The 27350-nt window shown below is 36.7% G+C and overlaps 2 protein-coding genes across 4 annotated transcripts in view; one reads left to right on the top strand and one right to left on the bottom strand.

Moving 5' to 3' along the window:
- The window catches only part of MS3_00001781 (uncharacterized protein), a 47820-nt gene extending 42141 nt beyond the window's left edge, over window positions 1-5679 (top strand). The window contains exons 12-13 of the mRNA XM_051209275.1: window positions 3289-3445; window positions 5409-5679. Of these exons, the coding sequence (XP_051074716.1) occupies window positions 3289-3445; window positions 5409-5424 (173 nt within the window). The 3' untranslated portion in view covers window positions 5425-5679. The remainder of the gene's footprint in view (window positions 1-3288; window positions 3446-5408) is intronic.
- A 3121-nt stretch (window positions 5680-8800) lies between these two features.
- Window positions 8801-25919, bottom strand: MS3_00001780 (uncharacterized protein). 3 transcript variants are annotated; one of them, XM_051209272.1, is made up of 13 exons: window positions 25815-25919; window positions 22795-22980; window positions 22601-22758; window positions 22486-22564; window positions 22318-22453; window positions 22212-22288; window positions 21152-21395; window positions 18859-18963; window positions 17788-17976; window positions 15897-15986; window positions 12392-12440; window positions 11019-11171; window positions 8801-9467 (listed from the first exon to the last, which is right to left on the bottom strand). In XM_051209272.1, the coding sequence occupies exons 2-13, from the start codon at window positions 22860-22862 to the stop codon at window positions 9286-9288; spliced, it is 1530 nt and encodes a 509-aa protein (XP_051074713.1). In that variant the 5' UTR covers window positions 22863-22980; window positions 25815-25919; the 3' UTR covers window positions 8801-9285. The 3 variants fall into 3 exon arrangements, with proteins under 3 accessions (XP_051074713.1, XP_051074714.1, XP_051074715.1); XM_051209274.1 differs by having other exon boundaries at window positions 22212-22453; window positions 25815-25851; XM_051209273.1 differs by lacking the exons at window positions 22212-22288; window positions 22318-22453; window positions 22486-22564; ... (1 more) ...; window positions 22795-22980; window positions 25815-25919 and having other exon boundaries at window positions 18859-22105.
- Between the last annotated feature and the right edge of the window lie 1431 nt (window positions 25920-27350).

Below are 27350 nucleotides of genomic sequence, written 5' to 3'. Positions count from 1 at the left end.
TAGATTTCCAGGGTTTGAACTTATGCCGGGAGATTCACTTGTTGTTGACTTGGAATATGCCGATGACATAGTTTTATTTGGTGAAGACGCTGACAAAATGCGGAGTTTTCTGACCACTCTAAGCAACAATGCAAGCATGTTCGGGATGCGATTATCCTCCTCGAAATGCAAAATGTTGCTTAAGGATTGGGTTGCATTGACACCCGAACTAATGATAGGGAGTGAAGTAGTTGAGTGTGTCGACCGCTCCACTTATCTTGGAAGTCTCATCAGCCCTTGTGGTCTGGTGTGTGACGAAATCTCAACACGGATGCAGAAGGCTCGACTAGCTTTTGCCAACTTGCGTCATTTATGGCGTAGGCGAGATATCCGTCTACCAACCAAAGAACGTGTTTACTGCGCAGCAGTTCGTTCCGTCCTACTTTATGGCAGTGAAACGTGGCCGGTAAGAGTAGAGGATATCCGTAGGTTACTAGTATTTGATCATAGGTGTCTTCGAAATATTGCTCGTATATCCTGGGACCATCGGGTAAGTAACGCAGTTGTTAAGAAACGGGTACTAGGTAAGGATGGCAAATCAATTGATGAAGTGGTGAAACTTCATCAGTCGAGATGGCTGGGATACGTGTTACGTATGCTCAACAACCGACTGCCTCGACGTGCGATGTTCAGTGGTATAGGTGTAGATTAGAAGAAAGTTAGGGGAGGCCAGACCAAAACATGGCACAAGTCCATGAAGTCACTGGAAAGTGGACTGAGTCATGCTGGTAGGTGTAGACTACCTGGTTGGGGACCGCGAGATGATAGCAACCGATAGTTAGAGACCCTGAATGACATGGCTCAAAATCGTTTGCAATGGCGCAGGTGCATCCACTCTTTGTGTTCTCTCAAATTCTAATCTCCTGATTCCTCCGTGTCTCTTTTTTCTCTTCCCAAATTTATTTCACTGGATTATACTCCTTGAATAACATCTCCAAACCCTGATGTTTCCGATTGCTGCTTATACTTTTATTACCTCTACCACTACGGGATTTGAATCGACCACTGCATCTGTGTGGCAACTCGAACTGATGTACGTACGTACGAAGTTCTACGTTGTAACCGACGACGACGATGATCCCATTCCAGTTGTCCTCCTTAATAATTTCCTATTTGGTGAATAGATCTTTTAAGGCTTCGAACCCGTTGTTGAGAGCTATGCTGAATGTAGGAAACAATTTCCCACAGATTCAACTCTAAGCTAATCTCTAGACTGTCGAGTACAGAGTCTTGGTTTAGCCAAAGTTAGAACAAGTAAGCTATTTGGCTATATAAACTTTATCTGTTTCTAAAACATAAATTAACATCGTTAGCGTACAAACAAACAGTACGGTCTATTAATACAGAGAAAAACAGAGACAAATAACATACCAAACAGTAGCTAGAGAATAGGAAAAATGAGTCAACAAGCCAATATTGTTTTACAATGAACATTAAACTGTGATTGGTTAATAAAGAGATACAGTCGTACAAGGTCAAAAGGAGTTGATGTGGTGGTGGGCGTTTCCCTTATTATTGGTGGGTTCGTCTATCAATCACATTTTACACTGAATTCGTCGAGTTTGCCAGTTACATATACTCGCCATATATACATGTTTTCATTGGGAAGTCGATGAACTTGGGTCTTGGTGCACAGAAGTCGCAACCACATGAGATTAGTATACCTTATATGCGTGACGGTGACAGGTTTTCATCCTATAGCGCACATATAGGCATATTAGCTCGTTTTGTTGATGGTGAGCAATCCCTTTTTACGTATTTGCGACACCTTATACGTTATATGAATACCGGAGGAACATAAACTTACATTGATGCACATCGTAGCATACACTTAGTCAGAAGCACTCTTAGATAAGTTTATAGTCGTCTCTCTATATGTTTATAGGGTAGACTGTCTATTCTTCCTTTCTCTCTCTGTCTATGGCATTTATTCGGTATATATACATCAGAAGTACATAAAATTGCGTCCGCGCTCATTATGACATACATGTGGACGTGGGTACTTCAAAGAAAGGTCTGATAGTCAACCCTTCCTTCACACTTATTTGCCATATCTTATACATCACATTCATATTACAGATTGCAACTATTCTACCCCCCGTATAATACATAGGGTATCGTCTGGCGTCATATGCTTTGACCAATTATGCATAGACTTGCAAGTTTAGTAGAAAATAACCTTAAATTCTATTAGTCCAGAATGTATACCCTTTTTCTATTATGAGTCTACTATGGGTCCAAAAAGAGGATAGCATTCAAGCTTCTATAATTATGTTTCAGTCACCCAGTGTATTGATATCAATCACCAGTTAGTTTATACACATGAGTTATGAGGCTAGACCGCATCCCAAGTATGTTTTACCTACAGTCGTGGGATAAGCGACAGAGAACGGAGCAAACAGTGGATACTTAATTACCAATAATTAATAAATAAGAGAACGAATAACACTGATTAATAGGTCCAACGGAAGCTCACAATACCAGGAATACAGAGATATAATAAACTCTTTTAACAACAATAATCCGGAAAATAGTTACAAAAGTTCTAATTTCTATCATACTCGTTGCGTTACAACAGGTTGGTTAATTAATAAATTTGTTACCAATTTTAGTATATTTCTTTGAAGTTCCTAAAACCTTCACTTATTGTTTTGATGGTAAAAACAATAAAAGATTGTCACCTACTAAGAAATACGATAGCATTTGATTGGACTAGGCACTCTTTCAATATACAAGGAAATTGACTAGATAATATGATTGAATACACTAGATCACGTGTACGCACATACACAAAATTTGATCGACAATTGAGAATCAGACACGAGATTAAAACTACAATTTGTCGACATGAAATATAGAGCAGTCAGTGACAAATCCGAGTAGAATTACATTGAAATCAATCTCCTACATATAACGATAGTATATATACTTAATACTAGCTTGTTTTCGCTCAATGGCTAATCATATCTTATTGTCACTCGCCGCACGCATCATTTTCGAAATAGAGCTTCGTTCATGCTTGACATCCTCCGTTTATCGTCCGATGTTCACATGTTAATCATAGAAAGTTAGTATCTTCAGTATTTACCGCTCAGACATAACAGTAATGAAGGTCATAGAACAACTATCGGTCATATACGTCTCATCATTATTATATCAATAGTGTACAAATAATTAATTATCTTCATTTTACTTACTATTTTTGTCGAACTTTATGTTGTTACATTTCTTTTATTTACCTTGATTTAGCTCTCCTGTACGAAGCAACGAATAGTTTCAGAGTCCCTTATATAGCAGCAGGTTTAACAATTATTATATCGGCGCTACTATTCCTGTTAATTTTATGCTATGATTGGATCGTGTATTTATTTACTACTGTCAAATCTAAGCAAAGTAACACAGAAATGTAAGTTTTCAACAACAAGAAATACGTAATATATATTGGTAATGCGATTTTAATTCACTCAAAATACGTCTATTATTATCATTACCATTATTATTAGTGTAAATAGATAATCAAATGTTGATGCGAGTACTCTGATTTAAGCCAAATTCCAAGTGTAAAAAAGATAATTGGATGTCGAACAAAATTAGTTGAAGTTGGCCTTGAATCTATAACTCAATGGTTTCTCAACTATCCCCGTCGATGAACATCTACTAATTCAATCATTAACTTGACCCTTTTATTATCTAGTACATTATGCCTAATCTTAACGTCATTCACTCTTTGCGAACAGTGTTTTGAATAAATCTAGGACTAAGTATTTTCAGGAGTAGGTAGTAAAAAGTTTAAGGAATGAGTTCGCGGAATAAAAGTTTTAAGATAAGTTCGAAACTTGGGTTCTAAGAGAAGATCAAGAGTGGATGTATTTGCCTCTCAGGAAACTGTTTTAAACTACGTCACTGAACATCTCCAAATATTGATTACAATAATCGCTCAGACCCCAACTAAGTAGTCTGCACTCAATAACATAGCTCAGACCAACAGTCAATAACTTTATACGGTGATACCACATTTTTGTTTGATCGCTGTTATCTTTCTCTGAACATACTCTTACACCAGCCGATATCATGCATCGAGATAGAGGCAGTGTCTGGACCTTTAAAATATATATTACTAAGCATAACACATCACTAATAAAATAATTAATTTATGTTACACATTCATAATAATAATAATAATAATAATAATAATAATAATAATAATAATAATAATAATAATAATAATAACGCTGGCAAATGAAATTGTTGAAGTGGATGAATATTTCATGATATAATGAGAATAACAACATTTCCTTACGTGACAATCCCTTAAATTTTTCGCGACCCCTTATTAAATATTAACGATATCAGAAAAATGTTCGGAAACCTATAAAACATTATTTTTTGTCAAAAACGAATGCGAAAAAATATTTTTTCTGAAATTTGTACCGTTTGTGTTGTATTTGAAATCAGTAATATTAACAACATTTACTGGATATTTGAAACAATTACTGTAAACTAACTGTAAGAGTAAATTGTAGGAAAGAAAAATATTTATTTACTGTTTCGGTTTATTACGATCATTTATACACTGAATAGATTTTATATTTACATTTTATTATTAGTAAATAGTTGTAAGCTGATAATTCTCAATGGATATCAATTAAAAACTAATCTAATATTTGAATTCATTAGTCAATTACAGCTAAACCACCATGGAAAACCTGGAAGCACTGGACGGCCGTTTTGTCCTATTGTGGGACTCCACAACAGTGCGTATCAACGATCCTGCCTTGCGAGATTGGAACCCAGAACCCATCGATCTCGCACGCGAATACCTAACCACTAGACCACTGAGCCGGCATCCAACGATGTTAATGTCTAAGTTCAACCAATCCACGATATTGCGCGACCGTCCACCATTGTCTTCAGTAAGTATTGGCCTCATAATAGACACAGTTGAACCCTACTGGTCACGGCTTCTCACTAGAACTCTAGGAAATCTATCTTGAAGCCAGTGACTAGTGAGCAAATAATGATTATTACCAAATTAATACAATCTCCACAAACTCTCATTCTTTCGTGGATTAGTTGAAGTTAGACATTAACATCGTTGGATGCTGGATCAGTGGTCTAGTGGTTTAGCATTCGCGTACGAGACCGATGGGTTCTGGGTTCGAATCTCGCAAGGCGGGATCGTTGACACGCACTGCTGTGGAGTCCCACAATAGGACAAAACAGCCGTCCAGTGCTTCCAGGTTTTTCATGGTGGTTTAGCTTCAATTGACTTATGATCTTAACTATTAAAAAAATTATTTGTTTAATGTGTTTATTTTGTAAAACACTCATTAAAATTAACTGATTCTAAATAAACTTGTTTTCATTAGTTGTTCATATGAATGATCGAGACAAAGAAAAAATTGAACAAAGCACAAATTTTAAAATGAAATTAGTATCGTTATACAAACAACAAACAGTTGTACATTATTAAGCACAATCACATCCATCCATACATACACAAATAGAATACCTAAACCTTCAGTTCAATCAATATTACTTTACACAAACTGAACAAATCACATATATGATAAAATGTTGGCTTGTTTCGATGACTACTATCATCATCGAGATTAATAATTTAACATTCCTACTGTATTTTTGATGTGTTTTTTTAAAGAAAAATATATATATATATACATAGCAACAAATTTACAAATGTATTAACAAATAAAACAAACATATTTTCACATTCAAAAAAAAGTATTATGATTCAATTGAAATTCAGAATAAAAAAATAAAATGAAATAGTTTGAGTGTTATTATTGTTGTTTAATTCGGTGGAAATGTATATTGTTTAAATGAGAGTATTTCATAAATTAAGAATATTTATAAATACAAATAGGTTAGAGGTTTCATTTGGAGATGGAATTCCAAAAAAACATAGGGGATTAGAGTAAGTTTAGCAATTTCATTATTTTATTTGAACACATAAATACTGGTACAAGAGGGCACCAAATACATATGCGCCACACAGATCTCATTTGATGTGTGAGGGCTGTGATACTGCCCGGGTACCCAAACCGAAGCAGGCGGTTTTCTTAGGGAGCCACGCCCGGAGCCTTCGACCTACAGGTCTGATCCACAAGGCAGTGGGGGCATCCTAAGGAGTTGCAGTCCCATAGTAGTCGGTGACCAACGATTGGTTCATACGCCATTTGTTCCCTCAGGGTACTGGAGCCCATGTGCACCATTGTTTTGGAATCAGGGTTTTCCAACTCCCCTACATGGACTCTCTATATCCACCAACCCGGTTAAAGCGCCAGACATTCGCTTTTCGTCCTCTCAATTTTGTAAACAACACCGCCGCCACGAGAAGGTAGTGAGTAGGACTTCTCTGACAGAGGCTATATGCGCGTGGCCATGTGAGAGCATTTGGAGAGGGAGAGTTGACTCTCCCCATTTTCGGCCGTACCAGGGCATTTGGGGGCCATAGCTGTATAATATACCCTTGTGGGCCAGGGTAATTTTACATTGGTTTTCAGGAGAACCAGATACTATCCAAACTTTCACTTGACAACCCAAACAGTATGGCTCAATCCCGTTTAACAGGAGAACCAGACACCGTATAGGTTTTAACGCCACAATCTGGATAGTACAGCTCAATCCTGTGGCGCAATCACACAGGTACCAAGCACCCTGGTGGACAATAATTAGTAAATGAGGTCTGGAAACAATTAAGATAGATTATGTGATAATTATAGAGGTTATAAAAGATTTACGTAAGATTACTGGAATTAGAAATTAATAAGATGGGTAATAATTGAATAGGATTTGAAGAGTTTACATAAGTTAAGAGAATTAAGTGAATGAAAACCTATGGATGAAGGGATGATATTGGTGGACATGAAATAAAAATTAGCTTAGGGAAGACCTCATAACAATATAAATATTAATAAAATAATCATGATAACAAAAAAATGATTTACCAAGGTAGTGATAAGTTTATTATTGTCTCTTTCTGGATACATAAATCAGTTTTCTTTGATTCTGAGTCGGCAAACTGGAGAGACGCTGCGTATTTTTGTCTGCTGATAATTTTGAGGGGTTGTGGAATGTCAATGGTATGCCTGGTGTCAATTAAATGCCGAGCTATTGTACTGTTTAGAGCCGTTGTGCCTCTTAGTCTCAAATTCTTTGGAACGTTATTCGAAATATGAACACGTACTCTTCTCCCTGTTCTTCCAGTGCATGTGCTTTGACACATACATTTAAATCAGTATATGCATTTGGAGGTACTGAGAAAATAGAACCTGTCAATTTTTTTAGCGAGCAGTTCGTTTCGTAGAACGTCAGTTTTGCTGATGGATAAGCAACCTTAATTACGGCATTTATCCTGCGGTTAGTTATTCCAGTGATTTCATCTCCTTTGAAAATCAGATATAAGAAGCAGGTTCTCTTTTCTACTGTGTCGTACATAACACACGTTGGTTTTGACATACTTAGTGAATTTCTCTGGATATGCATTTTCACGTAGATAAGCTCTTCTTCCAGGCTTTACTTTGAGGAAAGTTTATGAGGGCGGTCAAAAAAGGGCTCATACAATCCCATTTTTGTGACTCATACAGAAGCTGTAGTAATTTAGGTGAACTCCACTCCATGTACTTTTGCGATGGATATATCTCTGTAGTGTGCACTTTGAATTCAATATCTAGGAAATGGGATATACCTCCTACTTCATGTCCCATAGTAAGATCTATATCATTATACTTTTTGTTGAAAAGATTGAATAGGTACATAGAATCCTTAGGATTGTTACAGACAAGAAATGTGTCACCAACATATCTACAAGTGTGATTCCTTCGATTGCGTGCATCTGTTCCAGGTTCCCCATAAATATATCAGCCAGAATTGGACCCAGGAAATTACCCATGGCTACTCCATCAATTTGGCGGTACAACAGTTTTAGATTGAAATTGTATATTTTCGGTGCACATGAACAGAAGCTGTTTGAATTCATTGATTGGTAAAGGAGGGAGTTCAGGATATTCACATAATATTGGCAATTTCTTCCAAAAGAATTCTTGTGAAGATAAATGAGACATTGAACGACACCAATAAATTTATCGGAAGCATTTAGGCCATTAAGGTTTTGTGCAAATTCGAAACCAAATTGTAGGGAGAAAGTTTGTTGATGACTGGTTTCAAACACCTCGTCAGCCAGCGAGTGAGTTTACAGAAAGGTGACTTAGTCAATAGACTTAACATTGTCAAATTCTAGCACACGTATAGAGTACATAATATAAAATAACCTGTCAGTTATTTTTCGAACCGCGGATCTGCAGTTCACCATGAAAAGACTAGGATTTCTAGATAAACGAGTCTGTGGCATGTTTAAACTTAATTGTTTATTTACGAAAAAACGTTCACTTGGCAGTAAGTAGTGAACTCAGTAATTGCAATCCTTAAGGTTTCTTTTCACATTAAATCATTTCTGCGCGCAAAGTTCAGTCTGCCGACTGTAGACATTTTTAACAGTGTAGCTTAGCTTAAAGAAATTGCAATTTTACAGTATATATTTCAGGAATTATTCCATATGTAGTTACAAATAACTAGAAAATTATTTTGATTGGTGGGGGAATCGACTAAATTATGACTATCATAAAAGTCGGATGATGTCTAACAGTGCGACCCACACTGAGCATTTCGACCCACTAAAGACTCATCAACTAGATGTGCCTGCATCCCAAATACTCTCAAACTTTTATGATAAAAGTCAACATTTATTATAGTTTGCTCAGTTTTTTTCTCTCATACAGATAATAACACTTTCAAAATGAGTATGATAAACAAACACCTAAGTATGTAAGACATCAGTAAGTAAATATATGCATGTATTATCTAGAATTAATAGGCGGAAGAAACACCGAAAAACAAGGCAGAAAAGTCTAGAATGTACATGGAATCCTGAAAAAGCCCTGAATTCATAAAAGACAATAATAGTAATGATAAACAATAATATCGATAAATGATATGTTGGTTACATTCGTTTCAGTGACAAAAAGAATTCTAAGAAAAACCTAACAGGCTGTAAAAAAAAAACTACCACATAAGAATATATGTATCTATATACGTACAGTTGAAGTAATAATATATGGTGCAATATGACATACTGAAAGAAAAAGACAAAATATATTCACAGCTATTTCGAAACTGATATGACTTGTGCTGTTATTTTTTCTCGCTGTAAGTAAAAACGAATTCCAATTAAATAGGAATTGTTGATTGAAGTCGATAATATGTTCGACGGTGTTGACGACGACTTGAATTAACGACAATCCATATTGACATTAACATGGCCAGTAGATCGGATGTGATAAGCATAGCAAATACGACAGACCAACCATATGGAACTAGTAAACCAGTCAGAAGTGGACCTAACGCAGCACCTGTAATGCATAAATAAACATCACAAATAAAGTTGTCCCTTATCGATAAAAAATATTTTTAAGAAAATCAATAATTGGATCCTGATTTTGTCTTTGGTACACTTTAACCTGGTGCATCACTAAACAAAATCGATAATGATTGGACAGTTCTGTAAATAAAAACATAACAAAGATAATACCATACATTGGACAGAATCATTCATCAAAGGAAATCGTGAGTTTTTAAAGGGAAATATTCCTTAACCGTTGGATACTTTAAGAAAGAAACTGCACAAATATTTGTATAAAATGCATTATTTCACATAGTAACATTAAAACAATGTCTATCGTACTGCAGGAAGTCACATAGATACAAGGAGGCACCAAATACATATGCGCCACACAGATCTCATTTGATGTGTGAGGGCTGTGATACTGCCCGGGTACCCAAACCGAAGCAGGCGGTTTTCTTAGGGGGCCACGCCCGGAGCCTTCGACCTACAGGTCTGATCCACAAGGCAGTGGGGGCATCCTAAGGAGTTGCAGTCCCATAGTAGTCGGTGACCAACGATTGGTTCATACGCCATTTGTTCCCTCAGGGTACTGGAGCCCATGTGCACCATTGTTTTGGAATCAGGGTTTTCCAACTCCCCTACATGGACTCTCTATATCCACCAACCCGGTTAAAGCGCCAGACATTCGCTTTTCGTCCTCTCAATTTTGTAAACAACACCGCCGCCACGAGAAGGTAGTGAGTAGGACTTCTCTGACAGAGGCTATATGCGCGTGGCCATGTGAGAGCATTTGGAGAGGGAGAGTTGACTCTCCCCATTTTCGGCTGTACCAGGGTATTTGGGGACAAGACTGTGTAGTAGTAAATGATAATTAAGATGAAACATTGAAATTTTAAATATTTTGGAACTCCCAACAATTTTTTTATTAATTCGCATATTTTAATAATTATATTTTCGATACCAAAAATTGAACAAACATATTACAATTTACAGAGTATTGATGCGTAATTCTCAGTAATCGTTTCTTATGTTACGACGACATTCCTTAAAACAAACTTCTCTTAATATCTATGGAATAAATGTTCCGTGTACACTTCTTTAGTTTTAGAACTTAAAAATTTACCCGCGATGTCATATAATGACGAGCTAAACAAAAGTATTTGAAAAAGTGATAGAAACAGCTTCTTAAGCTTCAGGAGAATCAAATCAATGTGTTGATATTATCAACTGATTGATTGATTTGCAAAATATGATGTGACAATTTGGTTGGTTTGAAGAAATATTGGAACGATCAAGTGGGGGAATTAGGAACTTGCTCACAGGATGCATAACAGAAACATAGACCAAATTGTGTTTAAAAAAACAGAAATATTAGCCAATAAATTGAGTATATGATTAAATAATAAACAGTTTAAACTATTCATATTAATTTAAAAGTATCCAATAAACTATGAAATATTTAATTCGATAAAATGATTTATAAAGGATTTATACACTGAAGTGCAACAGAAGCAATGGCGTTGATCAATATATGAAGTGTCTGGTACTTTCAACTTACCCAATGATCCCATTCCATCAATAATAGATGTAATTGTAGCCAAAGCACGAGTTCGTCCTAGCAAGGCCGACTGAGTACCTAAGTCGGCAGATACAGCAGTTGTAACTAATGCATAAGGTCCGTTGATTGCAGAACCGCAACATGTAAGTAAAACTATAAACAAGATACCAAGAGTACGCTATCAGATAGAAAGACAAACGAACACAACGTAAGATTTGTGATAATTGTTTACCAAATCAAGTTACCTTTAACCACGGACAGTAAAATAAAAAGAAAGATTCATTAAGACGAGTGGTGCTATCAAAATAAGATGAATTATACGCAAGAGAAGAGATTAATCTCCCAAGGCAGTTGATTTTTCAAAGACATTTAGTTATTTCAGTCTTAATGTGAAGTAGTCCAAACCAACAGAGGTCAACCACCTCACTAGAACTGAAGCATTTGCTTAGGAAAATGAAGTCTTTAACAACTTTGCTTCAGATTGATACACTGGTGTTGGATAAAAAAAGTTGACCAGGACATTTTATCAAAATTACCAATGATTTAAAAGAAACTGTGCTACACTACCACATAAAACTTCAGAATATTTGGAGAGTCCAGAAAATGGTTGGCTTGATAGGGATGGAGGTGCAAAGTGTAGTTAGTTTACCATAAATATGAGGCTGATAAGTACCCCTACAAGAAGTGTGTTATTCATGTTTGTAGGAGAAAGTTGACCCTATCTGCATGAAAAGAAACTGGTAGTATTAAGTAGTGCTAATTGTTATAACTTATACTCTTGTCAATATATATATAACGTAATGATAACGCAAATTGGAGAACAGAGGCTTATCGACCGGACCAATGACGCATTAACCCGCAAGAGCAGTTTAAAGTCCCCATCAGTCCTTCTTCCTGCCTACCCATGCCTTTTGAGTCCAGAACACCATTCTCAGCCTCTGCGATATGAATCATTTATTTCAAGCATACTGGGTTTATATACTAACCAAACAGACCACATTGTACCATAAAATAGAAAATGACATTTGTACAAGATCTAGCCAAAAATGGCTGTGAATATGGGAGACTGTAATTAACAGACTGGGCAGATATCAATAACGGTATATCGTATAATAAAATTCGATGGGTCAAAATAAAGCTCATAATAGGAGGAACATGAATATGCATAGTTTAGCTGCTTAACAATTATACAGTGAAAATATAATTATCGGATTGGTCAATAAATAGTTCGCAAGAGTTACCATTCATAACATTAATCACACGAGTAGACTTCTGATTAATTCACTTACGTAGACATATGCATGACCTATTACTTATTGCAATTGAGGTTAATTAAATTTTTTTAAGAACTAAACGATAGTGGGTTGACTTACTTAACGACATCGGCGAGTTCGCAGAAGTCATAGAACGATAAGCTAATAGCTGTAATGACAAAACGCGAAACTATAGGTCAGAAAATTTCAGTACATAATATAAAGATATGAAAATTCTGATTCAGTCAGTCATTCAGTCAGCTACAACGTAGGACCAGGCACATATGTGCATCGGTCCAAGTTGCCATAACTCATTAACACAACAAGATGAACACCAGATTCATAAAAGTAGTTAATTCAGAGGTGGTAATATATAAAAGAAAGATTCCATATAGGGACATAGTACAGGAAGAAAGATTTAGTACGTAGAAAGAAAGATATGAAGCGATTTTAATCTCACAGTTAAAAGGAAAACAAAGAGTGTATACACCTACGCCATTGTGATCGATTCTGAGTCATGTCACACAGTCTCCAACCATTGGTTACGATAGTCACGTGGACAGCAACCAAGTTGTCTGCATCTACCAACATGGCTCAGACTAGAATTTAGTGACTTCAAGCACTGATGCCACGTTTTGGTTTGACCGCCCCTAACTTTCTTCCAAACATCCCCAACACCGGTTAGTATTGCACGTCGTGGTAATCGGTATTCAGGCATACGTAACACGTGGCCCAACCATCTCAGTCGATGAAGATTCATGATCTCATCAACCGATTTACCATCATTCCCTAATATCCTGCGTCTAACCTCACTATTACTTACCCGGTGATCCCAGCAGACGCCAGCAATATTTCTAAGGCATCTGTGGTCAAATACTAGTAGCTTACGAGTGTCTTCTACTCTTAATTGCCATGTTTCGCTGCCGTAAAGTAAGACAGAACGGACTGCCGCGCAGTATACTCGTCCTTTTATTGATAGACGGATATCTCGCCTTCGCCATAGGTGACGTAAGTTGGCAAAAGCCAAACGAGCTTTTCGAATCCGTGCTGAGATTTCGTCAGACACCAACTCATTAGGGCTGATCAGACTTCCAAGATAAGTGAAGTTGTCAACGCATTCGACTACTTCACTGCCTATCCTTAGTTCAGGTGTTAACGCAGACCAGTCCTGAAGCAACAACATGCATTTCGAGGGAGAGAAGCGCATTCCAAACATTCTGGCATTGTTGCTTAGTGCTACCAAAAGACTCTGCATTTTGTCAGCGTCTTCACCAAACAGGACTATATCATCTGCGTATTCTAAGTCGATAAGTGGACCTCCTGGATGGAGATCAATACCCTAGAATTCAGTGGACGAGAATGTTATTTCCATCAGTAGATCTATGATGAAGTTAAACAAAAATGGGGAAAGTGGACAGCCTTGACGGACACCACTTGAGGTTGCAAAAGTAGATGACAGTTCGCCATAAGCTCTGACTCGACTAGTAGTGTTTGAGTAAAGAGCCTTCACAAGGTTTATGTACTTCTGGGGTACGCCTTTTAATGACAGACACTGCCACAGAATCTCGCGGTCTACCGAGTCAAATGCTGCTTTTAAGTCAAGAAAGACCACCATTGTCGGACGCCGATAAGTATGCCTGTGTTCTAGAATCTGACGAATGGTGAATATGTGGTCGATGCAGCCACGACCAGATCTGAAGCCAGCTTGGTTCTCTCGTGTTTGCAGTTCACGAGTCTTAGTTAGGCGTCTGATAATTATCGAGGCTAGTATTTTAGATACTATATTAGTTAAACTAATCCCTCTATGGTTGTCACATGATGATTTTGACCCTTTCTTATATATTGGGGCGATAAGTGATTGCGACCAGTCAGATGGAATAACGTCTAACTCCCAGATATTAGCTAAAATATTAGTCAACCTAATCGCTAAAATTAGACCACCAACTTAAAGACTTCTGGAGCCAATCCATCTGGACCAGCTGCCTTTCCTCGTTTCAGATTAACTATAGCCTCCTGAACTTCTGCTAGAGTTGGGGGACCTACTTCAATGTTCCATTCACACTGTCTGGGAATGGAGGGTAGTTGTAGAGTAGCTGAAGGCCAGTTGAACTGTTCTCTGAAATGTTCCGCCCATCGTTCTAAACGTCTGGACTGGGAGTAGATGAGGGTGTCGTCTTTTTCCGAAATAATCTCACTTACACTTGACTTATTAATTCCAGTTTCTTTTATTAGTCTGTAAAGCTGTCTTGTGTTCCCTATAGTCGCCGCCTTTTCCATCTCTTTTGCTTTCGTTGCCCACCACTGCTCACGGTCGTTTCTTAGACTTTTTCTTAACCTAGATCTAATTTGTTGTCGCTCTTCATCATGTTCGGAACCTGATGGGACGAGTTTGCGAGAATCCATCAGTGTGATAGACTTTGAAGAAATCCACTGGTTCTTTGTAACTCTGTAGTTTAAGTCACTAACAGATTTCATTGCTGTTTCCACAGCTGCTTGAATATCTTTCCAAGCAACATCTGGGTCAGCCTCGTTTTCAGAACTACCTAATTGTGAACTCAGTTGTTCTTGGAACCTATTTTTGGTTTTCTCGTTACTCAACTCAGTTCTAATGGGTCTTTTTAATGTGGATTTTTTGCGTCCAGTGAGGCGCAAGCAGATGCGTGCCCGTATTAGGGCGTGGTCGGAGTCCAAGCAGGTACTCCAGAATAAGCGACAATCTTCTACCGAACCTCTCCAACGATGACTGATGGCAATGTAGTCTATTTGAGTCCATCGTTGGCTCGGTGTAGGGGGTCGCCATGTTAGACGATGTCTCTCCTTATGCTTAAAATTTGTATTTGCTAAAAATAAGCGATTGTCTGAGCACAGTTGCAGCAGACGGTCACCATTATCTGTTCGCTGTGCCGGAATATTAAAATATCCACCTAAATGCCTTTCTGTTTGGTTTAAGCTACCTATCTGAGCATTAAAGTCACCCCCTACGAGTACTACGTCTGAGCGTTTAGCTTTCTGAAGAAGTTCAGAAAGCTTTCTGTAAAATTCATCTTTCACATCATCTGAGCTGCAGTCAGTGGGAGCGTAGGCAGAAACGACAAAAAGGCAACGACGTGTGTCCCTATCCTTCCGAGTTCTTACGGAGCCGTTTAGCCGAACAGCACATAGACGACTGTTGACGGGTATCCACTCTAACAGTGCTTGTTCCGCCCTCGTGCTTAGTGCTATGCCCACACCTGCCAGTTCACGAGAGCTAGCCATCGGGTCACCAGATACACGGAGGGTGTATCTCGTTGGCTCTCCGTTTTGCCGAGATGAGGTCAAGTGAATGACCACACTGGGATCCTGTATGCGTGTTTCGGAGACACAGCATACATCAATGGTACGAGATTCTAGGGTTCTAGCCAAGGAAGCCTGCTGACAGATTTGGTAATCAACTAACCTATATATTTTACTTGAACAAACAGTTTAAAAATAAATTCATATAATGTAAATACACAGATGACAAGAAATAATGAGGTTAACTATAAATAGATTATAAATGCATTCTTCAGACTAAAGAAATAATACATTAGGTATGCGTTTAGACAACTCTTCTAGAAAAATAAGATCGTTAACAATTTAAACTTACCAAAGGTGCCGCACAAGCTAGCATAACAAGACAAGCAAGTGCACGTTTTTTTATTGTTTTTTCATCTTCGTTGAGATTTTGTCCATTTGACTAGAACAAACAAAAATACAGAACACCCATCAACATAAATATCAATCGATCAAAACTTTATACACGGAACAATATACTCGGGGATAACCAACTATAACTCCGAGTTTTGACTCATGTACATCCCTTTATTTATTTAAACACACAAACATTGGTACAAGGAGGTACCACGTATATATGCACCACACCTCGTTATTCGATTTGAGGACTGGAATACTGCACGGGCACCCAAATGGAAGCAGGTAATTTTCTCAGGGCACCACACCCCGAGCCTTTGATCTAGAGGTCTAATCCATAAGGCAGTGGAGCAACTTTGGGAGATGCAGTCCCACGGTAGCCGATGACGAACAATAGATTCGTATGCCATTTGTTACCTCAGGATTCTGGAGCCCATGAGCACTGTACCAAACCACTGAAGTGTCAACCAGTACGAGCAGCCTATGATCACATTCGAGTTCTTCTGGTCCTCTGAGATAGTAGCTTCTCGCCTAACCCTACCGGTTTAGCTCAGAACACCGATATCAGCCTCTACCATACGAATCATGTATTCCAGACATATGCAGTTTATATCCAAGCAAATCAGGCTACATCACACTATAAAGTAGAAAATAACAATCATACAAGATCACAAGGGGCAATCACTAAGTAAGTAAGTAAGTAAGTAAGTAAGTAAGTAAGTAAGTAAGTAAGTAAGTAAGTGAAGTAAGTAAGTAAGTGAGTGAAGTAAGTAAGTAAGTAAGTAAGTAAGTAAGTAAGTGAAGTGAGTAAGTGAAGTGAAGTGAGTAAGCAGAGTAAGGTGAGTGAGGTGAGGTAGTGAGTAGTGAGTGAGTAAGTGAGAAGTGAGTGAAGTGAGTGGTGAAGTGAGTAGTGAGTGAAGTAGAGTGAGTGAAGTGAGTGAGGTGAGTGAGTGAGTGAGTGGGTAGGTAGTGAGTAGTGAGTGAAGTGAGTGAGTGAAGTGAGTAGAAGTGGAGTGAGTGAAGTGAGTAGTAGGTAGTGAGTGAAGTAAGTAAGTAAGTAAGTAAGTAAGTAAGTAAGTGAAGTAAGTAAGTAAGTAAGTAAGTAAGTAAGTAAGTAAGTAAGTAAGTAAGTAAGTAAGTAAGTAAGTAAGTAAGTAAGTAAGTAAGTAAGTAAAGGCCAATAGGTCAAATGGATGATTATAATAAAAGGAATATGAATATACATATAATATAGTTACAAAATGGTTATGCAATAAGATATATATAGTAACAGTCCATAAATAGATTCCAGTAGTTACCATTCACTTATTCTTCGTTCGGATATAAGTTACTACATGACATAATCCTTCACTTGAAGCGAACACCATTGATAAGAAAACAAATCAGGAATGACCAACAAAACTCGTATTCTAAGCTACCAGTTAGCAAGCAAACGCTAGTTCAACGGTTCCTTTAAGTGTTTAGTTCATTATTTTCAATGTCTGGTTTGAGAATAGATCATAGATTTACTTCTCTTCGTAACAGCGTAATTCACTGTCTATATTTTTTGATCATAGCATATTCAGTAAATCCAAACAACTTTCTAACGTTACCCAACCAGCATCATTACTGTTTTGTCTGTTGTTTTCATCATCTGTTACTCTTCACTATAAAAACCTTTTGTTCTGCATTTGTCTCCACTCTATCGTTTTTGGAGTTTGACAGAGAGATTTACTAAGGACAATACAATAAACATACTTGAATGGAGTCCAATGTCTGGAAAAACTCATATGAAAGTTAATAATTAATTTCAACATAATATGTAGGTTTTTATTTCTAATCGTCGAATGGACAGAAATAAAACTTACCTGACTATCACTAAACCATCCTATCAATACACCACCGATTATGCCACCAACATCGAACAACACAGAAAGTTTAGCAGCCTGTTCAGCTGACACATGTTCAACAATGGTTAAGTAGTTTGGTAACCAATAAAGAAATGTATATGAGACAAGTTTCGTAAAGAATAATAAGAGTGAGTAGGTAAACACACTCTGCAAAATAAACAGAAAAACAGGAATGATAAGGAGAAAATTTCATAGAATAATTAACGAATATATATATTAATGAATTACTGTATATAAAGACTTTGTGGAGATAGTTGAATTTTGGTGGAGTTTCGTTTTCTGGTTGATTTGATTATGGAGCTTTAATTGTTCTTCTTAATAAAATCATCAGCACGAACTTCAAATAGAAGTGAAGTATTCGAATTTCTCCACATATGACTCACAACTTGTTCCGTCAACCTCGATCTTTACTGGTCATTGTTTACCTTTAACCCGTCGCGAACTGTCTCTTTATTGTGATTTTACAGCCCTTCGATCTGATTCTTAGTCCTAAGTTTGTCAGAAGAGCAATGAACGCTCCACAATCAAACAAAACTTCACTAACATCCAGTTCAGCTACAAATGTTCTACGCAAGATAAATGAATTTTATAATGAGTAGAAATTGTTATCTTGTATGGTATCCGAGTCTGTTACTGATATACAAGCTTCCCATACGCGAGTTCATCTAGTTACTTGACTAAAAACAACCAAGACTGAGTAGGAAGCCTTTGTTGGCTAACCAAATAGACAATATATGTACATTCACAAATAAATATACATCTTCATCCGTCAGAAAATGAAGCCATATTTCAACCTATAGAAAGGGATCTTTATCATTTATCACTTATCAGTTGGCCTGTATGATTTCCTACCCAGTGACTCCTGGTTTTTCAGAAATTAAACCTTCACTGTCAAAACAACTAAAGCATATGCTAGGAAATAATAAGGAAAACGTGTTGCATCAATAGATTAGACAAAATAACGAGATTCGCAAATATACGTCTTTAGAGTCGTATAGCCGGATTAAAAATACATTAAGACAAACTTACTGGTAATAGAAGAGCTTCAATGAAATTAATTGGTCGAGTGGCCTCGATATCCGATATTAAAGGCCTCAAACCATCTTTGTCTGACCTTTCGCGGTCGATGTTTCCCTGTAGAGAAATAGGACAACAATAACACTATTAGGTAGATACAAAGTAGCGCACAAAAATGGTTAGCTATTACTTCATAAATCCAAGTGACGTTCAAATTTACAAACATAATTTGTATTCATAAATGTAGTTGGTTTGGTTTGGTTTTAGTGATAAGGTTAAGTAACTGGAGTTCCAATCCAATCGGTTTGAATCAAGAAGCTTATTTATAAGTCCAAAAACAACAGAGTCACTCTCATGTAACGATTAAAAATTTACTTTATTTCAGTCCTGATTCATTTATAAGTTTTCTTATTCATCCAACTGAACTGATGTATGACATAAATCAATTTGAAGGCAGAGTTCAATAAACTTTTTGAAGCCTTTTATTCTGACTCCGAAAAGATCGTATGTTATCGAAATATACATCCCCGCTATCCTCCTACATAATTATCGACTTAATTCACGTTAGAGAATAACAGAATAAGTAAGGTATGAGGATGAATTTTGAATACGTGTATTTCGTACACTTGTTGATTAGAATAGACATTCAGAATGAAAAGCGAAGCAGAGAAGACGAAAGAACCAACTCGGTTTGTTGAAGCGTGACTCGATATTTCAAGTCAGACAAAAGTAAGCTACAGACACGTAGATATTAGAGGTAAGCAATCAACAAACGCTCATATAAGAACAGTCAAGGTTAGTAAGTAATTGACAGTCAAAATGTGACTCCAAAATAATGAATAAACTGGTCTGTCCGGAAGCTAGAATAACCCCTGTAGGCTTGGCATAGTAACAGACTCTACAAGTTATTGTCTTACATACATGTGATCGAAATAATTTCCGCTCACGAGTTAAATTGAAGTCACGTGAACTATTTGGACAGTTACTATCATTGTGAAGTAATTAACAAATCTCTCTTTTGTATCATAACAACAGGGTAATGTAATGGTCTGTATTATGTAAGATTAGTAGAAATACTACCTACAATTTTTTTGTTTTATCGACTGATAAACTTAATGTTGTAATGCCTTTCATGTAATTTTTCAGAATCCCTAGATTAAGCAATAGTAATACCATTCATGAAACTTGGTTGGGATAGTAGGAGTCCGGGTGGTAACACTGTCCACTATACAAACCGTGCAGTTCAAAATCGACGGAGTAAATCTGCTGTATGTAAATGAGTTATCCGTAAATGAACGTTAATTATATCACAGTAACTTCCACTGTCTCTATTCAGCTAAAGTAATGAAAAAAATAGATAAAGATTCTTTATTATGATCATATATAATTCAACACGAAGAAGCTGGAGCAAACGGAGCTACAAAAGAAAACATAAATTGATCCAATCTTATGAACTCAGAGTTAATTTAGACTTGCAATCGGTATGGAAAATCGTAAAAGTAATCGATGCTCTAAGTGGAAGAGTGCTTCATGAGTACAGCACATGGAAAATAACCCACAGAGGTGGAATTGGTTTTTTACATGCCACATAAAATGTTGCTACTCGTTAGCCATGTTCAAATAAAGTATTTTGTTGTGAACCCCAAAACCACCACATCAAAGAATTTCTACTTTTAAGAATGATTATATTAATTGATAAAGAAACTACAAAAGCTTATAAAGTGGAGAGTGAAGCATGTACTAACTAGACTATATTACTTATATCCTCCAAGAAACAGACAGTAATTAAAACTACTGACTGATGACAAGTAACTAACAGACATCATACTGGTATTATCAATAAAATCAATGGACCGAAATAAACGGTTGGCATATATGACATAAATGGGTCTTTGAATAGTCGGCTTTATGATGAGTTGGCAATTGTGTATACGACTCATTTAAGCTGTGATAAATAGTCAATTCATATAGGATGGTTTATACTTTGTTTCTACAAGGATTATTTATCAAATTACGTTTAGTAAAAGCTTACGGTTGCATTCGAACAGCGCGATTGGAAAAAATAAGGAATAACGGACATTCATAACAGTATTCGGAAGTCAACACGGATCTCAAGTTCACGTAGTGAATGTAATAATGAACGATGCATTTTGAAGACTACTTGTTAATATATACATACAATCAAAGCTTTTGTCTGTATAACATTTTATTCCTACTGATGCCAGTGTTTATTTCTAAAACGAATTAACTTTCGCAAGTTACTTCACAATAAGCTGTAAAAATCTATGAACGAATAGATAATTACCCCATATATGCTTCCTGACATTGGAATTTGAGTACCTGTTTTTTCGGAACTAGCCGAGTTATAGACCATGTTAGGATGCTCTATAACTGTCAGGTAGACAACCAACGCCCCAACCATCATGATAAGACCGGGGAGATAAAAAGAAGCCCCCCAGTTTGTTTCAACATAGATTCCAGCAATGACGGAACCTATGATATTTCCTAAACTTGTATGAGAATTCCAAAGACCCATAATAAGTCCCCGTCTATACGAAAACAGGAAAAACACAAATGTGGACGTTAATAAAAAGGAAAGAAAAGCTTGACTATAACAAACTACATTCCACAAACTCAGTTTACTGAGTTCAAATTGTTACATAATAAATTGAACTTACCATGTGCTCGCTAGTGACTGGCTTCAAGATGGATTTTCTGGAGTTCTAGTGAGAAGCCGTGACCAGCGGAGTTCAACCGTGTCTGTTGTGAGACCGTTACTCACTGAAGACAATAGTGGACGGTCGCGCAATATCGTGGATTGGTTGAACTTAGACATTAACACCGTTGGATGCCGGCTCAGTGGTCTAAAGATTAAGCGTCCGCTCACGAGACCGAAGTTCCCCGGTTCGAGTTCCTTTGGTGCGGGATCATTGATGCATTGCTGAGGAGTGGTCTAACATTGATCCATTCATGATATCAATCTAAATTGAAGTTACTTTGCAAGAAAGTGAACTTGACTTTTGTAGGATTTAAACGGAGTTTACAATCGGGAGGGTATATTAATCACTAATTGCACTACAAACGATTTTTTAATGTTTTAATTGGAAATAAAAATACAATGAATCGGCTGATTGAATCTGATGTAACTTTTTTTCAAAATGGATCACTATTCCACTCTCATCTATTAGTAGTGATAAGGACCGAACCATTTTTTATCGACAGAGGAAATTCTCTGCTAGTAACCATACGCAAATGAACTTGTAAATGTAAACATATATATATATATATATATATATATATATATATATATATATATATATATATATATATATAATCAGTATTAAACGTGAAACTTTGTTGGAAACCTGCTTTTGCCCCACCAATTTCCCACCAGAGTAACAACAGCCGGCCATCCAGAAGCTTGAACAAAACCAGAAAACACCTGGAAGTGACAATTAAACATTTTTTTACCTGTATAAAGACGAAGTATGAGTAGTAGTGAATTTCAAAGTATGAAGCCAGTCCAAATGCAAAAGTTGAAACTCCACTAAGAAACATTCCGATAGATAAGAAGTATCTTAAATTGACTCGTTCTGCAAGAAAGCCACTATAAAGTAGTTTAATATCTTTTAGACTCACCTTAGAATCATTGAAACTGCATAAACAAACAAATAAATATATTCAAGGCCACCCAGTAACTGACTCCAATTGTCAGAATCTAAATACAGCCGTCAACCATACGAAAGAAAACTACCAAACGGTTTCCAGCCGTCAGAAGTGAAACCAACAGTTCTTAGTTGTCCATTTACGCCGGAACGATGAAGAACCGTCTTAACAATGCTAAGGGGTTTTCGTGAGGCATGATAAAGTGTGTAGCAAAAGTAAGTAAGCAGGAGAATGTATATTGCCAGTCTGTCGGTAATATTGAACAAACAAAGAATACCATACCTTCGGAAGTCATTTCGTAATACTGACGTGTGGAGAAGTCTATAACAAGGAGGTAAAGATCGTTCCATCAAAACCAACTAAAAAGCGCCGGACCGCTTGAATAGTCTATACGTCAGAAAATTTTCTTATACCTTAAGCTGTTGTTAGCGAATACACAGAGTGTAAGCTGACAATTAACTCAGGAATCTAAAGGACAGAAAACAAACCGAAAACTCGTTAAGCATATACAATACATTTACATGTGACAATAGTTTACATTGTTATAGAAACGTATTCGGGTTTACACGTTTTTACTGAAACAAATCGCCTCATCGACTCTAATTTCTGAAATTTATTTTCATTTGTGTTATTGGATTCGTCTAGCCTACATAAAACTAAGTAATAGCGGTATATCTTACCAGAATTGCAATACCAAATAAACAAGTGTTACATTATTTTTCAGAGATAGGGTTCTCTGTACAACTGACTTTTTAATTATCTTCGTGAGGCTAACTGGATGTTGAGGGCTTTATATTGGATTTGGAGAACAGGTCACATTGAGAAGACAGGGCAATTGACAAAACGGTACCAGATTTATATGATTGGAAATTATATTTTGAAGTGACAACAGCTCTGACAATATACATAAACGTTTATTGAAATGGATCTACGTCACACCTTTTTCGGTGGCAAGTACCTTTTATAATAATAGACTTATATGATTTTGAAGCAAGGATTTGTTGTTTAGGAGGCTGATTTCGGCGAGACCAAGCTCTTAAACTTGGGGAATAAAAATAAAATGTTATTAAAAGGGATGTATGACAATTTACAAAAGCGAAAAGAATCCAACTTTATTGGATGTAAATACTATCTGCATTATATTGCATTAGTCCGCAAACATAATCTTTGGTAGATCTTAAAACAAGGACTTGAGCTTCAGATAGTTTTGAGTTGAAATGAAGTCCATTAACTAAAATGTAATGAGATTTTTGGTGGGACCACAATTTATGGAAGACCTTTAAGCAACGCCAAAACGACTTTGGAATGTCCAACTACTTGGTTTAAATGAGGGTTATAGATAAGTTTGAGGAGTTAGGATTAAGATTTACAGTTGACCGCTTAAGTTAGGGATTAGATCTAATGTTTTCATCACGAACCAATATAAGCTATAATGCCAAAATGGTTCTTAACAAAATGAGTGACTGAATTTCGCGTCAAATTCAAATACCTGCTATCTAATTGGTTCGTTCATAAATAAGAGATTCCCCAAAATTTTTCCTAGGTTATGATATTCCAAACACATAAACAATGCTGGGAAACGCTCTACAGTCATCAATTTTTAGTTTAAAAACTATACTTCAGCTAAGGATGCATATAAATACAAAATTATCATACGAGAAATGGCTATTTCAGAGCTTTCAGTATTTTTTGAGAAGCTATTTTTACACATTTAAATTGACAGGAAATTATGCGTTCTGCCACCACCGCTTAAGCAAGGACTTTTTAGTATTAGGAATAAGGGTATCCCCAAAGGCCTTATTGAAGTGTCTTTATGAGGGATAACTAATAAAACCTGACCCTAATGGAAGAACATGGTTAAAAGATGCCGTGGTCATAAGACATTTTAAGACTTGACTTGCAATAGGTCATGGAAATTTTTACACAAGCAAGGCGGGTGAGGCTAGAATTTATGGACGAACTTTTAGCGACGTTAGAGTAACCTTGATAGAGTCAACTTAATAACTAGGACCAAATGAGGATTATAAAACAGTGTGACGAATTAGAATTAGGATTTACGGTTGGTGGTGATGATGATGAACTGTCCATTTATGGAAAATATTCTTATGGTTAGGGTTAAGAATTATATTTAGGGTTTTCACACGGACTGACAGCTATAATGTCAAAACTCTATTTAACCAAATAGATGGGTGAGTTTTGCGCCAAAATTCGAGACCTGCTATCTTATACCTGATTGGTGCGTTCATAAACTAGGCTTGCCGCAAGATAAGACATTACCACCCAAATCATAATTGAAGATGCGAAATGCCAGTATAAGGTCACCTCGCGTCCTATGATACGACAAGGGGGAAAGGTTTGGGCGCTCATTGTAAGGGAGTTTAGAAAGACCCTATACTAGATTTGTATGAGCATACTCTACATAGGATTAACTGCAAAGCCCCAACTTCGAGCCCATCCAACTAATTCATGTAAGTCAGCTTGGAGATCAAAATGATCAACCTCACTTCTTATTGTTCTCCAGATTCTCACATCATCCGCAAACAATAATGTCGACGACCTAAGCAACAGCGGTAATTTATTAACGTAGAGAAGGAAAAGCAGAGGGCCTAAGATATTGCCTTGGATACACCAGTTTTGACCGGCTTCCAATCAGACAGCGTTCCATTGACCCTCACTCTCTGCGGTCGCATAAGAAGTTTCCTACCCATTCCTGTAAAGCACCTGTTATTCCGAAGCCTAAGAGCTTTCGCATAAGACCTAAGTGTGAAAACTTGTCAAATGCTTTGCTAAAATCTATGAATAACAAATCAACAGACAGACCGATATCTAGGGCTGTTATCCAATCCTCTCTCAAGAAGAAACACCTAACAAAAAAAAGGAGACTTTCTCATGCCAAAAAAACCTGATAAAATGAGCGTAAATAATAATTGACAGTGCAGTATTATAATTGTTACGCAGAGCAGAATAATAATTGTTATGATCATAACACATCTGCCCAGTCTATGTGAACAGAACGGAAGAAAAGAGGTAATATGGCATTCAATGCAAGCATTTTGAATCTAAGAAACCATACACTTATTTGTGAGTAAAGTGTCAGGTCGAGTATTTCATTATTAAATGCATCAGTTTTTGTTAATTAACTAGATTCGAATGGTGAAACGTCACAGTGAACATACAAAATGCACTGAAACTTACAAATGAAACTAAGGTATGGTTACTATCAACAGAAAATTCGTGGTATCAAGACAATCTTGTTATAAGAAATAATTGATGTAAACAGCCTCACGAGGCTTCAAACTTACGGACGACCTGTATACGTTCAAATGGCCTTGACAGTTTGACCTTGAAACATTCCATGACCATGATGAGAAGCAATCTCTTATTATTTCTTTTTTATTTCACATAAAAATTATACTTCCAATTTTCCCTGGTTGCGTGTCAAATTTGGACGTATTTAGCTGAGGTTAACCGTCTTCAATTACTTCCTACCCTGATGTTAGAAACGATGTGATCAGACGATTAAGGTATTTTCTGACTATAAAGTCTAACAAGAAAATATAAGTGTAGTTCTTGTGAGTATTTGAAGCTTTAATCGATGTCAAATACCAGTTCATTGTCTCTTCATTCACTGCCAGATTTAAAGCTGCCACTGAGAAAATCCATATGTACTTTAGTTTAAACTTGAAAAATAGTATCAAATCATGTCGCCACAAACGTCATAATCTTTATTATTTATAAACACCTTGAAGGTCAACAGGCTGAGTTAGTCGTTCTGGTTTACTTTTTGATTCTTAGAGACTTTGTGTGACTCTCCAGTATCTACAAGAGGCTTCCTGCCGAAACTATGTCTTCTAACATAAAATAAGCTATTCAAAGGTCGGTATCCGTGGAGGGGTTATTTGTTCCTTAGTGTTTGTTCGTGCTGAACTCATGGTTGATCGCGTCTGGCTAATTCAGTATGAAATTCTCACCAGTTTCAGTAAAACTGAACGGTATACCTATAATTCGGCTTTCGCAGCCGTGGTAACTTCGTTTTCTGTCATCTACCTCCAACTTGGGTCTTTTGATGTTCTTGATGTGTTCCGTTGAGGTCAGGTCTACTGATAATTCTAAAACTGGTGCGTGGTATACTGTATGCTTTCCGAAGGCAGACACCTCCATAATCATACTTTCAATAGGTGCATAAGTGTCTAGGTTTTGTAGTTAAGATTAGGAATGTTATCTATCACATTATGTCCTTCCGTGAACCATTCTTCAAATCATTTAACTATAAGAAAGGTAAGGGACTCATTATCTCCCATCGAATTGTTGTATTTGTTTGAAACGTAAGGAGACATGAAAACGAAGTTTAAAAGTTTCTTTGCTACTGCTTTAATTATAAGATCATGACTGTGGAAAAGAAGTGGCAACCAACTCATTTAAACTAAAAATAAGGGAGATGAATATAAATTTAAGAAATAAGAACAGTACGATTACTTTTAGATTGGAAAGAAAGGTTGTCATCAAGATTATCATCACCAGAGGAACTTTGATAAGTTGGAGTAATTACATTGACAGTTAGCACTTAGCATTTAGAATATTACATATATGACCACTTGACTAAGTTTAGAGATCGAAAAATACATCAGTGATCGCCTAAGCTACAGTAATATGGCTCGAAACAGCAAACTGTGATCATTTGCACAGCAGTGTTTTCTACAGTAATTCGGGTTGTATATAACTTTAAATATCAATTACACTGAAGTATGGTAAAAAACACTTCTGACTGTTATGCTCTTTGCCACGTGTTTCTATCACGATACACGTATATTATGATAATAAATGTTATGTGCCTGGAC

This window comes from Schistosoma haematobium, chromosome 1 (genome assembly GCF_000699445.3).
Source record: "Schistosoma haematobium chromosome 1, whole genome shotgun sequence".
Taxonomy (NCBI): domain Eukaryota; kingdom Metazoa; phylum Platyhelminthes; class Trematoda; order Strigeidida; family Schistosomatidae; genus Schistosoma; species Schistosoma haematobium.
The sequence above is the reverse complement of the archived record's forward strand: the minus strand, read 5'-3'. Positions and strand labels throughout refer to the sequence as shown.